At 34.1% G+C, this 17163-nt stretch overlaps 1 protein-coding gene across 1 annotated transcript in view; it reads right to left on the reverse strand.

The window, feature by feature from the left end:
- The window catches only part of FAT4 (FAT atypical cadherin 4), a gene marked incomplete at both ends in the record, with an annotated part of 127270 nt that overhangs the window by 59270 nt on the left and 50837 nt on the right, over positions 1 to 17163 (reverse strand). The window contains 4 exons of the mRNA XM_081332493.1: positions 1449 to 2371; positions 6341 to 6691; positions 7859 to 8120; positions 10084 to 10215. Coding sequence (XP_081188619.1) covers positions 1449 to 2371; positions 6341 to 6691; positions 7859 to 8120; positions 10084 to 10215 — 1668 coding nt within the window. The remainder of the gene's footprint in view (positions 1 to 1448; positions 2372 to 6340; positions 6692 to 7858; positions 8121 to 10083; positions 10216 to 17163) is intronic.

The raw sequence follows: 17163 nt of genomic DNA on the forward strand, positions 1-17163 counted from the left end.
GAATATAATGTCTTTGTTTATGTTCTCTTCATTCAACATTTTTCATGTTTGTGGTTTTTTATTCGACAAAAATCCATCCATTAGAAACTTATTTACATTGATTTAAAACAAAACTTATTATAGGTGCAATTAATTACACTTATTTAAATATTATTTTCAGTCACTTAAAACTGAATATAGCATTTATATTTTCATGCAAATATGTTTAATGTGTAAACACACATTAAACATATATTTGTATGAAAAAGCAAAGAGTTTCTAATCAACATAGTTCTAATCCATCAATTGAGATAAAATCACATATAGGCTATGTATAATAATCAGCAAATGCTAAAGTTATAAAGGTTAGATCCTGGAGATTTCATGCTCATGTAGCTTTCTTGGCAAGAATACAAAGGTAACTTGCTACTGCTCTATTCTGATTCATACTCACAAACACAGAGAGATTGTTTTATCATAGCCTATAGCCCTTGGCCTTCTTGATGGTCTGACATCCAAATGCTAATCAGAAAAGTTGTGCAAAGTTTTTAAATAAGTTGCTTTACAATGCATGGCACGATTAATGAGGTACCTCTTTTCAAATCATTAAAACATCCATATCTTTTGCAAGGCATGTCTGGCTGGTTCAAAAGCAATTCCCATCTGTCTATGGATTCTGTGGTGCACAGCTAGGAAGAAAAGACTTTCTCAAGCAGCCATACAAGCCCTGCAAGACATCATGTTCCCAATGATTCCAATAAACTGGGGAGAAATGGCAGAATACTTGGCTTACATACAGAAGATTTCAACTTCAATTTCAGTTCTCTTATTGGGATTGGGAAAATTTCACCCTGAATTCTTTACTATGTCAAATACGTGATATCCCAGTAGATGCATGTAAGGAACATCATGTTCATATACAAAGTAGACTTTATGGAGCCAGGATTTCATAGACCATAGGGGCTTTGCTTGGGTAAAAGCACTGTGAGCTTTGGATGCTCTTGGAAAAGACTATAATTGTGTCTTTTCTGGTAGCAAAAAATGTTCCATAGGTGAGGGTTGCAACTAAGACTGTTAATCTGTTCCTATTCTTACTAAAAAGTAGGATGTGAAAGCCTTATGGCTTAAAGTCTTGATTAGCAGTAGAAACCAATGTTGATGGGCCCATCTGGTGATATAAAAATGGTCTTGTGTAAATGGATTTTTTTTCTTTTTATATTATCTTTGCTTTTATTTGTTCCGTATTTATCACTCCTTTTCTGAACTTTGCATAGATGAAGATGGTACAAAAATCTTGTTAAAGGGTTGCATAATCTAGCTAACTGGGTCAAACCTTAGTTGACTTTTACAAGGTAAATCAAAGACAGATAGACACTGTTATATGTTTGTGTGTGTATGTGTGTGCCCAATAACATATAAATGCTGATCTTAGTAAATCTTATTATTATTCCTTGCTAAAACATACTAACCTGAAGAATGATCTTTGGTAACGTTTCTAAATTTTCTGGGACATTTACAGTATAGGGAGACAGCTCAAATGTAGGAATGTAATCATTAATATCCAATAAAAAAATGCTGACAATAGTGGTATCAGTCCGGGGACTACTTCCACGATCAGTTGATTGGATTGTTAATGAATAGGATGCTATTTTTTCTCGATCCAAAGGCTTTGCTATTGTTATTACTCCTGTGACAGAGTCAATCCGAAACTCATTGTTTGTATTTCCACTGATTATAGTATAGCGAACATGCCCATTGGAGCCATCATCGTTATCTGTAGCAAAAACCTGGACTACATCTGTCCCCGTCAGAGTATTTTCTGCAATCTCAACTTTGTATAATTTTTGAGCAAAGAGAGGGTTATTATCATTGATGTCAAGGATTATTGCAACTATATCTGTAGATGAAGAGAGACATGGTTGTCCTTTATCTGTAGCAATTATAGTTAAGGTGTAATTAGAAACTGTTTCTCTGTCAAGTTCTCCAATCAGCCTTACTTCTCCATCTATAGTTCCAATACTGAATTTGTTTCCTGAAGGATTTAATAAATTATATTCAATATAGCTGTTTGGACCACTATCTGGATCAGTTGCTTGGGCTTTGAATACAATGGTGTCAATGGGCGTATTCTCTGGAATGTACGTCAGTCTTGGAGAGATAAAACTGGGAGGATTGTCATTGACATCAAGCAGTATAATAGATACTTGTGTTGTGCTTGTATATCTGAAGGCTGGAGGAGAAGCCATATCATTAACTTGAACGATGAGGCTATAGAAAGATTGGCTTTCACGATCCAAAGTTTGCTTGATGCTTAGAACACCATTTTTGTCAATACTAAATTGTCCTAGGCTATCTCCAGAAGTAACACTGTAGGTCAACTGTGAGTTAGAACCTAAAAAAACACAGAAGTTAAAAAAAAAGATTTCATAATTCCAATCATTATGAACATAAAACAACACACAACTTATATATGTCTGCATTTATATAATTTATACATAGCTACATTTGGTGAATCCTAGGTACACCACCCCTTTTCTGCTGTGGCATTATGCAATATCTCCCCCACCCCCAAGGGAGGCTAGTTTTACCACAGGTTCCTCAAAACCAGATTGAACAGTCAGGCCTGGAGAATAGTAAAAAGTCAGGCCTTGGGGAACCCAAGTGAACCCTGGTGTAGTCAGTCAGAACCCAGGTGAACAGGTTAGTCAGAAGCAGGGTGAACAGTCATGCCTGGAGAACCCAGGGACTGGTGAATTATGGAAATGTTTTTAATACTAATAATTAACTTGGTATTTATTGTTTTAGTTTTGTTGCTGCCTAGAGTGACCTGTCTGCAAGAAGATTGGCTATATAAATTTGACAAATAAATAAAAATGAAAGATTAATCTATCATTGAGTTTTTTAAAAAATTCAGAATGCTGCTGAAGATATTTTGGTTCTGATTAAGCAAATGATATGAATTAGTGTATTCCAAGCCAATATCCAGTTTTACAATAAGAGTTGGAGGTTGTAACAAATTTATCAGAACAGATAGCTAATATTGTCTTGTTAATTGTTTCTTTATCTGCCTATAGTTAAAAACTTTTTAATGGAACAGGTTAGCAAATATTTAGTATTTACTTTATAGATAAGAAGAGTTGTCTACTTCATAGTTCAGATTAACATTCATAAATATATTGACATGACACTGATTTTGTGTAGGATCATTGATCATTAGAGACAGAGAGATCTTTTAATTAGCTCTCCAGTACAAATCTGCTTAGAAAATATATCCAAGTGATTAATCAACACAGTTGGTTATGTTTAGGCTGTGTGTAACAAAAACAATTAAGTTATAGATGAATTTTACAATAATTGCCTAAATCTAAGTTTTTTTTTTAATCCCATTTATATCCTGCCCTTCTCCGAAGACTCAGGGCGGCTTACAATTTAAAGCACAAATCAATGTGCTTAGCAATAGCCTTCATTCTATGTATATGCCTGCTTATTAGGGCTCCCCCCCAAGCAGCATTATTACAAAGTCAGCTTATTGCCCCCAATAATCTGGGTCCTCATTTTACCTACCTTGAAAGGATGGAAGGCTGAGTCAACCTTGAGCCTGGTGGGATGCGAACCTGCACTAACTGCAGGCAGCTGGTGTTACTTAAGGAGGCATTAGCCCACTGCTCCACCAAACCACATGGAAATTAACATTTTAGAACTCCTACCAGATTCAGCCTAATTTTGTGACGCAGAAATCTTGCTGGTATGACTAAAATTTGGGCATGGGTAATTCAGTTTCTTTCTTGTCCCACATATTTTCCAATCCATTGTTTCACTCCACTAATAAAATATCCTCTACTCTGATAGCTGATCTTTCCACTGGCAAAACTTTATTGGGCAAAAGCGAATTTTATCTGGTAGAAGTAAGTCAGGACATGACCTTAGCTAGTTTAGATGCAAAACAATCACTCATGAGTGAACTACTGCATTCTGAATAATTGTATTTCAGATTATTGTTTGAAGTAAATACACAAAATAAAGTTTTCATAGATACTTAAAAGAAAATTAATGTCTAATTTTAACAAGTTTTATTATGAGGTGGGCAGAACTAATATGATGCACAAATGTTTGATTACTAGCAATTAAATGTGGAAAATATATATTTGATTACATGACTGTGCCATAGTCAAAAGTTACTACTGATGATGACTGAGGTTGACAGTTTGTCCTTGGACATACAGAGGCAGAGGGGGGTTATTTTGGGGTTGATGCATTTCATATCTTATAACCACCCAGAGTTATTTATGTGAGCAGCTATATAAATTATTTAAATGAACAATTCTAAAAAGTTATTTAAAAATAAAGGGGAAAAAGCTGTGTATCCTAATTTCAGTAAGATTATAGTGTCCTCTGCATAACACTGCAATAAAAGCTGGTGAATGTATTGCACATTGTAAAACATAGATGACATTTGAACTTATAATGAATAATATAGACAGCAATAACTCTGAGTTCAAATGTCATCTTATATTTTTACAATGTGTAGTATATTGAACTGAAACCAATATCCATTACCTATTACATCCTTATGCTAAAAGCAAAGCATTCATAGTACTAAATAAATAATGTGGAAATATTATCTATCTAATATAAAAAAGCTCAACTTTATTTTTAATGGGTTTTTATTTTCTATCTTGTCTTTTTTAATCATTTTACTTTTTTCACATAATAATAAATATCATATATTAAAAGAATCCACGGTTTCCCAGAAGAAGGAATATGAAATATGAATTCAGACTCTAATACTCAATTATTAATCACTGCTATTTATTATTTTAAACTTTGCAGATGCTTTATCATTTTTATATATATAAATGTATAAAAATGTTCTGAATACTTTTTATTTTATATCTATATATATATCTATATGTATATCTATATATCTATATCTATATCTATCTATCTATCTATCATCTATCTATCTATCTATCTATCTATCTATCTATCTATCATCTATCTATCTATATGATACTTTGTTCAATATCCCCTATTTGGCATAATTATCTGCAAATAAAAATTGCACAATATATTATAGAAGTGATTGAAGGTACTGACGACATCGAAATCAGACTGAACATTTGTTCAAAGCAGTTTCCTTCAAGTATGTTTACCCTTAAATTAGGTTAGTTGAAAGGATACTTATGACCATCATCACTGGCTCTTTACTGTAATACTTTAAAGTGCTACACTGAAAAATCAACTTTGCTTTTTGTATTTTGGACTTGATTTTCTTGTATCCTATTCCAAAACCACTAGAAAAATTATAAATATTATAAAATAAATACAGATAGTTGTTGTTTAACATTCAGAGACTGAATAAGCACCAGTATAAGTGCTAAATGAGGGCAATTTATAATGGGTCATTGTAGTTGTACTCCCCATAGCACTCCCCATAGTCACTTGATTTCCATTTGTAACCTTCACTATCATCTTCCAACAAACAAAGTTAATAAGGAAGATGGCAGGTAGTTGCATATAATGATTATATGACTCAGTGATGGGATTCAGATATGTGAACAACCAGTTGTCTGTGTGGATGCCGCTTCCGGAAGTCCATTCTGGGCCTGGGCAAAAAAGTCCATTCTGGGCCTGGGCAACAAAAAATTAGCTACCGGTTCTGCCAAAGTGGTGCGAACTGGCTGAATGACACCACTGATATGACTGCAAGACCCTGCAGTCTGTGTGGAATTTGCCTAATGATAGCAATTGAGACTACCAGAATAGTTGTCGTAAGATGGGACAGACGTGTGACATTGTGCATTACAACTGTAAAGCTTAGCAACAGAATTTTTCAGTCCCAATCATAGTCAGTAAGTGAGGGCCATCTATATATATATGTGTGTGTGTGTGTGTGTCTGTGTGTGTGTGTCTGTGTGTGTGTATGATGTGTGCTATACATATACATACATACACACACACACACACACACACACACACATGGAAATAAGACATTCATTCAAATTGTACTTATACTTTTTAGCAGTGAGATTAATGGAACCAGCATGACAATTTTATAGTTTCATACAGAGAATATACATCTACACTAGCTACCAAGACTTTTTTTTAAAAAAAAATGCTACAACCTGGAATGGAGACTTCTTTATGTGATCCTGCAAATCTATTATCATAAAGAGTAAACAGTATTAAACTAGCAATGACCTTGTGTACTATGGGCACAGAACAATTAGTATAATTACAGGATAGATAATCATTATATTTGGTATATTTGGTATGGCATATGAACACTATATTGTGCTATAACATACATGTGCAAATATGCTCCACAATACCGACTTTCAAAATATGGAAGAATACATACCATCATCTGCATCTGTAACATTGAAAATAAGTATAGTAGAGCCTGGAGGTAAGTTTTCCATCAAAGAGGTGCTATAGGAAGCCATGCTGAATATTGGTGAATTATCATTTACATCTAGTATGTTAAAATAAACTCTGTTAATGGTGGATTGTCCACCTCCATCTTGTGCACAAACTGTAAGGACATAATACTGCTGTACTTCATAGTCCAACATGCAGGTTAAGTTAAAAACACCAGTAACTGGATTCAAAAAAAATGTCCCATCGCCATCATCTTCACTCACAATGTATGTGATTTCTCCATTTATGCCTGAATCTTCATCACTAGCTAATATAGCTGCTACTAAAGAACCTAAATGAAAAATGGGAGGAGGGGAAGATGGAAAAAAGAAAACAATAGAAAAAAAATGGGATTAGAGCTTGTACCATTTTAGATCAACACCTCAAGTAAATGGGAACTACAAAAAGTTACTATTGTCCTACAGCTTCATTTCCTGTGCTATATGAAGTGATGGGTTAAAATCAGCAGGAAGAAAATCTGGTGGCAAAGGAACTATTTGAAGTAGAAAGGAATCAGCAAAAATGCTTTGGTTTATTTTCTCGCAGATGCCTCTTCCTCAAAAAAATGCTTTTTGTAAATGGGAAGATTTTGTTAATACAAAAGCAAAAACATATATATATATATATATATATATATATATATATATATATATATATATATATATATATATATATATATATATATATATATATATATATATATATATCCAATCATTATAATGCATTGCATCAGATTATTTATGGGCACAGATGACCAAAGCATTCCAAGGTTTATTTCAAGATCACTTGACCCTTAATATGCAATGTCACTGAGGGGCAGAAGAAGACAAATTTAATGTAAAAGGACATTTATTTTTGAGATAACCCAACTCTGGGAAACAATAGTTTTTCCTGAAGTCGAATAATAGTCTTTTGAAAAATATATTTTGAAATTGGCTGTGACCCTATTGGCAAAAAGTTCTTTTTTGGAATTTACACACTTTCTTTAAAATAGAACACACTGGTTTTTTTATTGCAGCCTTCTTATATAATGAGGGGTTATACAATATCAGTGGCTGTCACTGTGCTTCCTGCCTTAGAATTTCTTTCTTTTCTTGAAGTTAAGGATTAAATTGTACTGCAGACAAAATATAGGTCTCTTTAATATGTTATTATTGTAGTAAAAGATAATAGGATGAATTTGGTTAAATTTACTTCCTGCTCCCTCATAAAGCCAGGTAATAGAGATACCTTAGCTTAGATGTTCAAGAATACAATTAAGTACATCTCTATTACATCATCCATATTTACATCATCTGTTTATCTATCTATCATCTATCTATCTATCTATCTATCTATCTATCTATCTATCTATCTATCATATATCTATCTCATTTTAACATTAAAAAATTATTCATCTACTTCAACTAATCAAAATAGTTGCATTAATTTCATATTTCATATTAAGTATTCAGTTTACCTGGAGTGGTATCTTCTGCTATATCAAAGGAATACCATAGTTTGGAGAACTTAGGTGTATGATCATTAACATCACTAACAGTAATGTTGATTCTCATATCTGAAGATTGTAGACCATCATCAGCACGAACGAGCAAGGAATATTTGGAACGGCGTTCTCGATCCAACCGCTTGGTAGCTATCAATTCACCTGATTCTGGATCAATATGAAAACTATCTTCTGCACCACTGATGATGGTGTAAGTTACCAAAGCATTTGCACCCTGAAAAATAAATAAATAAAAACTAAAATGAGATACATTTCATCTAAATCTTCAGTAAACAACTAAGTTATAAATTTTACATTAAAACAGACATATTTAAAAATGCAAAACAAGGCTTTCTAGCCTGTGAATCATCAAAGTGTTTCTTGATAAAGAACCATAACCTGAAACATGTCAAGGATATTTTGGGATCATATTAGTAGATATTTCATCCCTGATCTGGTAACAAAATGGATAGAAGGCACTGTGAAGAGGTGCTATGTTATACAGGGAAACAGATCCTTGATATAGCACTAACTGGGATCTAAATTAGTGCAAGAATTTTGTGTCACTAAGCCTAGATCCAACCTATGGTCTCTTTGATTTTTGGATGCCTGGAATTTTCTCAGCAAAACTCCTGAGTATATGCAAAGTATGGTATGTCAATAAGTATGTACAATTACTGGAAAACCTCTTGCAACTACATGCAAAAAACAAGAATTTTTAAATGTAAGATTTGCCATTTGAGATTTGTATGCATCTGAAAATATATTTTGTTCCATATCATTATGAACAAAACTTTGATGCTGCTCTGCTTTTCTGATTTTCCAGGAATTTATTTCACAATATAAAGGAAAAACTCATATTTATTTATTATTGGGACTTATATGCCGCCCTATCTCCCAAAGGACTCAGGGCGGCTAACAACAATAAAATACAATAATACAGAAGTTAAAAGAAAATTAAATTAATGGCCCCTGTAGAATAAATTTAAAATTAAAATTAAAATAAGTTAAAAATTAAAAACATAATTAAAATCCCTGTCAGTCCAGGTCAGCCTGATGGAAAAGAAGTGTTTTGAGGCCACAGCGAAAGGACGGGAGATCTGGGGCCATCCGAAGCTCAGGGGGGAGCTGGTTCCATAGGGCTAATATAGTGCTAATATAGTGCTTGACTAGAGTTTATCATGACATAATCATACCTGACTACTGGAATCTTTTCTCTTGATTTCACAAGGGTCTTCTTATCATATACCCAATCCGTGACAGAAACAGATAAAGATAATATCAAGAAGACCAGTATAAAAGATAATATTTTTACCCTTCAGGTAACTTTGTTTCACCAAAACATTCAAGTGTAAGGCTACCCAAGATGATAATAAACCATAAGCTCCTGATTTTATATGGATCTTGGAATTTCATGCTAGGACTTGGCAGGACTTTCACAGACTTAGTTAAATAAAAAAAACTTTACTGCAAACAAGAATTAAGCCAAATAAAATAGATGATGGCCAATGTGGGGGTGAACCTCCTACCTATATTAACAGTAAATTAACCTCATTGCTTTGACTTCTAAACCTGTCCTGAAATTAATTAATTATTTTGCATTGAAATGAGCAACTCTAATATAGGAGTATGAAACCCACAATTCTCTACTACTCCTTATCTTAGAGGTAAGGCCTGATCACCTTTGGTCCTTGATTGAATAATTATTAATTGATTGAATGAGTACCATTAACCTGATGTCAGTCCTTAGTGATATCTTTAATTAGTCTTGCTAATCACATCACACTTCAGAAAGCGCAGGTCAGTACAGATATCAAGAAAGAATTCTGTTTCAGAAATTCATAACACTTCTTTGAAATTGTCTCTTTGCAGCACTGCACAGCTTTTTTGTTAATGGGCAAAGAAGCTAGGCAGAAATCATGATCAACAAGGTTGGAATAAGAAAAAACAAATAATATAAGCAAAGTGACAAATCTTTACGTTTCCCTGTCTAGCTCAAATGTCTTGGAGTCTTTAGCTTAACACATTTGTGGTAAATTATATCAATTTCCATTTTTAATCAGCAAGTAATCACATTTTATGTCCTACTTCCTTAACAACTCTAACTTTTCAGTTATAGTGTAGGAAATCAATCTGGGCATTGAAATCACTGTAATACCAACAAGGTTTCAATATTCAGAAAAGTAGTCACTTCCTACCTCATCAGCATCTGTAGCTATTAGCTGCATTATTTTAGATCCATCCCCTATATTCTCTTCTACAATCAGATCAAGCATATCTGTAGGAAACACTGGTGGATTGTCATTGACATCCTGCAGGGTTATTTCCACCTATGGTAAAAGTAAGAAAAAAGCAGAATTAATTGAATAAATTATTTCAGATAAATAGTGCATTATTTAATCCTTTAAGAGGTTTCCCAAACAAAAACAAGAAACAAGGCAGTGTCTATTAAAATTCCACATTGTTATTAAATCTTCCAAGAAAAGTTTCTAGCTAATTTGACTTGTTGATAGTAACTGAATTTAAATGGTTCTAGTCTAGTTTACATTGGACATGGTCCACTGATTGACTGTCAATGTAATCCCCAAAAGTTGGCCTCTGGAGGACAGCTGCCAAGACCTGGGGCACAAGATCACTCAGCCATTAAATGCTGCTTGACATAAAGACAAGGTGGTGTAAAATTCTCCCTGACTATTTATATATTGGCAAGTATCACAACTAAAACAAGGAATGCAACTTTTAGTATAAAAATGGGACATGATAGACTCTTCTGTATGAAAGGGAATCTTAAAATCTTAAAAATTAGTATTAGAAGCAGGTCATTTGAACATTCTTTTGGAGTTACTCTCTCTTTCTTCACATTTAACCCAAACATATTTTATTTTTCACAAGTTCTGTTTATATTCTTTGGAGACATTAGTGGTAGCATCTGAAAGAGTTGCTGAAGTTGTTTACTTTTTCTTTTATGTAAGCAAGTTTGCTTCGTTCTCACAGGGTTGCTGATGCAGCATTTAAAAGGCTTAGATTTCCATTCTTAGGTAGACACATACTAATTGTCTCCCAATAAAGAAGAGACAGACAACAGCTGGTTTATATCTATAGTGAAAGTAAGAGGGCCATAAGCAATAACTTTACCAAAACCTGAAGACCACCAAGGAGATAATGTCACAGTTAGAACAGATAGAACTCCCTTCAGTAAAGACAGAAAGCAAATACATTAGTAAATGAAAAAAGAAACCATGTAAGGAACGACTCAATAGTTGAAGAAGTAGACAGACTGAAAAGTAATTGTATTTCAGCACTTCTACCTCTATTCACTTGAGATTTCCCTCAACTTGATTTAAAAGACATGCATTAAAATCACTCACATACAGGCATACACCAGCACTCATTATCTTGTGAAATTAAGCTCTTATGTATATTTAGCCTTCAAACTAATTTATATACTTTCTGATATGGAAGATATGGATATGATCTACAAGACCATTGATCAGTAAATTGTCCCATAAATATATATATTATTTCAAATTAAATCAAATCTGAATAGTTAATTCAGTTAATATGAATTAGTAAATCTAGGTGTACCATTGTCAGTCAATATGTTAACCATTACTCAACACTGTAACTTGGGAGACTGAAAAAAAATCTTGGTAAGTAACGATGGCATTATTATGAGAAATTATGAAATAAGTATCATTTTGAAACAGAACCTTACCAAAGCTTCACTACCATATATGCTTAGACAACTTTCCTATTAACTTAAAGGAGTTTCTTTGATCTTGTCCAGTGAGTAATACCAGGAATGTTTTTTCTTCAGATTTCCCTGAACTTAATGTTATAAATTAATATCCAAGATCAGATGCTGCACAAGCCTTTCTTTGCTTTCAGCCCTCTTATTCTTTTTCATGAAATTTAAGCACTAGGGCTTTAGCTTAACTTTGCTCTTGTCAATTGTTTTCTGCAGCATTTTATTATTAGATCAGTTGTCTAGTTAAAGTACCACTTGATGGTTTTACAGCTCTGACCTCTGCTTCTTCAGCCAGAAAGCCAAAGGCCCCATCGTTTATCATCTAATCTGTCACTTATAAACCAGCACTTTAAAACTGTCAAACCAATAATTTATTCCAATGGAAGAAAATCTACTCCTTACAGACTTACTAATTATCTAATCCAAATGAGTTGACCCTTTGTTCTCCCCAAATTGTTCTTTATCCTTGAAGAATCTTATGTGTGACAATATAACTAGGCCAGCCAAAGCTATACTAGGACACTGCTTAGTAGTCAACCTAAGTTCTAGTCTACAAAGGTCTAGTCTTAGTGGTAGTCAGAAAGCACATATGGTATATTCTTATTTATATAGCCATAAAAAGTCAGTTTTTTCATAATGTACAAGATTAATTTTCTAGTATTCTACAGCAATAGGTAAATAAGACACTGATAGTGCAATAAATTACTATACATGGTTGTACTTTGACAATAAAGGTTCATTCATTCATTAATTCATTCAATACACACAAAGGGGTTGGATTAAGAGAAAATCAAACCATTTATATGTTAGTTTTTCTTTGACAACCCCTCTCTAGCCGCCAAAACCTCCCAAAACTTTCAGAAGTTGAAAAACCTGAGAAAGGTTCAGGCTTGATCTGCCAAGATGATTTATCCCAATTGTTGTTTCACAAATAACTAATGTGAGACTACATATGTATGTATGTATGTGTATGTATGTATGTACACAATGTACTGTATTTAATAGTAGGATATCTTATTTTCTGTTCCCTTTATTTACAGCCAACACCTCAGCCACACAGGATGTTACAAAACAGCTGACTAAACTGCAAACAATAACTCCATCATCCAATCAGGATGTAACAACACAGCCATCCAACCCGCTTACAGCAACAAAGCCAGCACCACACACAACCCCACCAATATTTATAGAGAGATGGCAGCTCCGATCACACTTTGCTTGCACAAGCATGAAGCACAAGCACAAAGTAACCTTGGGTTAGGCTGAAACAGGAAATAAGATTTGTCCCGTGTTTGGGGCCTAGCAAGGTATTCTAAATACTTAGCAAACACTTAACACATATCTCCCTTGCTTCTCAGCTAACAAAGCAAGAAAGAGCCAGTGGCCTAAAGGTTAGAACAATTGCCTAATGTGCAATCGGCCCAGGTTCGAATCTCAGAAGGGTATGGCTGACTGATGAGAACAAATAAGTTTGAAATGGCCATATCAGTCTCCCTTTAATTCTTTGTTAGCAATCCAAAAAATTTACACATACACACACACATATATATAGTCAAATTTGGTTCTTCTTTTCTATCTATTAATGTCAATAGTTCCATAGTTTGCTATGCGCTGAGCAAAACAATGACATCCTCCACTTATGAAATAGAAACAATACTCCTTCTCTACAATATTTTCAACTGTCTTGTGAAACCCAGGAAAAAAGCCACAAATATGCTGAACTAGCTTAAATGTGGTAAATATAGTTTGCACTCACAAGGCAAAACTCTATTTGATAATTCTTCTAACCACAGCGGTCTTATGCATGTGCCTCATCAGAGACTTACAGATGGGTTGTGACTCAAGCTGAAAGAGGTCACCAGATGTTTTACATTTATTTGTTTATTTGTTTATTTTCATACTACTGGTATTCTGTAAGGGGGGAAAAGACAGCTGTCTAGTTAAATAGGGGCAAATTTCCTCTTTCACTTGAAACCCTAAGTCTCTATGGAAGTCTGGCAGTTTCGAGTAAATGTCCTTTGCACAGAATGATAAGAGATTTTCAGAAAACTAAGAATCTGCCAACAAAGGAACAGAAGACAATTTCAGATACCAATGTAGAACATGCTGAGCTAAGATGCGGGGAAAAATACCCAAATTCTCATTCAGCCAATGGTTTGGGATCAAAGAACCTGCAGAATCTTTCATGTTTACCTGAACAGTCTGCCTAATGCTTCTCATTCTGTTTATCACAGACAAAAATCCTTTCCCCCCCCCAATATAATTTGGACTCTTTTCTTTCTTCAATACTTTTTTCCTTGTTTCTACAAGTTTGGAAAGAAAAATATCTTCCTCCTCTCCCCCATGTTTCTCTTTGTTATTTTATCATTATAGTTTCAAACCAATATTTTTAAATAAAAAACAACAAAAAACAAAGGAAAGATAAATAAATGAAATGAACATTTTCATTTTACATATTGTGCATACTTTGGGCAGAGTTTGCACAAATGTGAAAGTTGAAATGAAAATGTGATGGTTACAAAACACTTTTTTAAAAAAGACAAAACAAACCCAAAAGATTAAAAATTTTATGAAAAAAAGTATTTTTGTCGTCCCTTGTTTTTCTTTGTCTCTTTTTTCCCAGCTGCTAATTGCTAGTTAATTGTTTGTTTGTTTATATGTATCCATGGTGGCACAGTGATTAGAATGCAGTATGACAGCTAATTCTGCCAGCAGTTTGGCAGTTCAATCTCACTGGCTCAAGGTAGCCTTCCATCCTTCTGTGGTCGATAAAATGAGGACCAGATTGTTGGGGGCAATATGCTGACTCTGTAAACCACTTCGAGAGGGCTATAAAGCACTGTGAAGCGATATACAAGTCTAAGTGCTATTGCTATCCCACCATCATTCAAGGCAGTGAACATATCCAACAAATCTTCCTCCTCCTATTTTCCCCACAACAGTTCTGTGAGGTGGGTTGAATTGAGAAACTGGCCCAAAATCACCCAGCTGACTTTCATGGCTAAGGCAGGACTTGAACTCATCTACCCTGATGCTTTAACCACTGACTCTATGCTTTATATTTATAAATTATACATTTATAAATATTATACTCCACTTTGGATATCTGCGATTATTGTTGATTTCTAATTTGATCATTAGGCATGTTTATTTATTTTAAACAGTTTCAGTTTTCATTCAAAACCATACTGAAAGTTTCTTGTTGACTTGCACAATAATATTTTGTACATATGGGAACTAATCCTGCTAGAATTTGGTTAGATTCTTGTGAATCTATTGTCTGTTTTTTATCACCATATATTCCTCAATTTTAATCTTTCAATCCAATGCATGTAGTCCTCTATTTATAACCATTTATTTAGTGACTGTTTGAAGTTACAATGGCACTGAAAAAAGTGACTTACAACTGATACTCACACTTATGACCATCACAGTGTCCCCATATTCACATAATCCAAATTTGTGTGCTTGGCAACTGACATACACTTCTGATTGTTGCAATGTCCCAGTCAAGTGATCATCATTTGCAGCTGTCCCTATCCTTACTCTGACAAGGAGAGTCATAGGGGGAAGCTAGATTTGCTTAGCAACCATGTGATCCACTTAATGATCATAGTAATTAGCTTACTGATCACAGCAAAAAAAAATAACATTTTGGGCTTGACTCACTTAACTGCTTCACTTAGCATCAGAAGATTGTGGTCATAAATTGAGGATTACCTGTATTGACTAAAAACTAAAGATATACATTGTTGAAACCTATTCTTTAAAGTATGTATTCTTTGAAATCACTTCTGTTTCCAACAGTCAATTTTAAGAAATCTATTTTTTTTTTAAATTTTAAAAAATGTAGCCTTATTTCCAAAGACAATGTTTGTATTTCAACGACCTTGGAATTTGATTAATTTTTTCATTGCTTCCAGAATACTTCATCATACATCTGTGGACAAAATCTATTCTGATTTATAAATGATTAATGTATGGGATAAGAAAATGTTATAAAAATATTCTGACACAAAAATGCCAAATGTTGGCAATACAACCTTAATTTTAGGGCTATGCCAAGTTTTTAGATTCAGTATATTTGTAAAAAAAAAGTAATTAAAATTATTGAAAAGAGTTGATAATTACATTATTGAAAGACACATTAAACTATTTGGGATGATAAAATGTAAGTGTTATTTTTAAGAAAGCAATATAGTTTTGTATAATCCATGAATTAAAAATATGCTATACAGAGAAAGCATTTGTAGATCAACAATATTTTCTTTTGCAAATCTGTGGAAAAAGATGAAATCATAATATTATTTGCATCTCCTACCATACTTCTCAGCTAGGGTGAATGGTGGGATAGGGGTGGGGAATCTGATGAAACAAAAACTAGATCCATAGAGTGAGCCAAATGTTTCTACCCAGTGTATAATTCCTGATTTGAATGCCCAGAGTTGAATTTCCATGATTGAAGCAAACTCTTTTGTAAGTGTAAATATTCTGCCAAATCAGTTTGTGCAAGGGTTTACATGGCAAGCTGAGATGGAAAAAGCAAAGCAAATAGTAAACTTAAGCACCATGTCAATTTAACATGAGGCAGCAATAAAGACAGGTTTCCCTTGTCTAGGTCTCAGGCATGGACCAGGCACCGCTTTTATTTCACAAACTAAGACAATTCCTTCTATGAATCACTATGCATCACAAGCAGCCAGAGGCATGTGTTCCTGCAGCTTGAGCATATCTGTTATCAAGAAGAATGAAGCAGTGCAGAGGGGGATGAGTGGGGAAGCCCTCTGAATGACAGGCAAACTGGGCAATCAGCCAAGAACCGCAAGAACAGCCACAAGTGTGGATAAGTAGTTAGCAATACTCTTGACAGTGAAATGCTTTGAAAAGGCCACTGAGTGTGTAGTGATATAACAAAGACTAAAGTTATGTGTTTCTCATGTTGCTTGAAAAGCAGGAATTGAATAAGTTCTTTTTTCTCCCCAAAGTGACAGCCCCTCATACGGCCCTTAGCTCCCCTTGAAATTAATACACCTTCATAACTATTTGAATTATTTGCCAACCTTTCCAGACAACTGCTGCCTTTTAGGCAGCATAGGGATTCTCAAAGGATTTTTTTAAATTAAGAACACAGATGAAACCAATGGAACTCTTGCTGAATGTGGCATTTGAAAAGTAAAAATATATAGTATTATAAAGATTGGACTATGAGTGTGTGAACACTGGGAGAATGGGTGTGTGTGTCTCAAACTGTATGGTAGAATGAGCAACAAAGATAAATTGGCCATAATCCAAAATTTCCCAGTTCAATTTTGAGAAGAGATGCTGGTTAGATTGGGACAATATTAACTAAAACTAAAACTCTGAATAGTTTGTATCCAGTCAGTGCATGCAATAATAAATACACGTTTTTCCTTCCTTCCTTCCTTCCTTCCTTCCTTCCTTCCTTCCTTCCTTCCTTCCTTCCTTCCTTCCTCCCTCCCTCCCTCCCTCCCTCCTTTTCTATTTTAAGAAGTCAATGGTGAAGATTTTT

Source organism: Vipera berus (assembly GCF_964194415.1).
Source record: "Vipera berus genome assembly, chromosome: 7".
In the NCBI taxonomy this organism is placed as follows: domain Eukaryota; kingdom Metazoa; phylum Chordata; class Lepidosauria; order Squamata; family Viperidae; genus Vipera; species Vipera berus.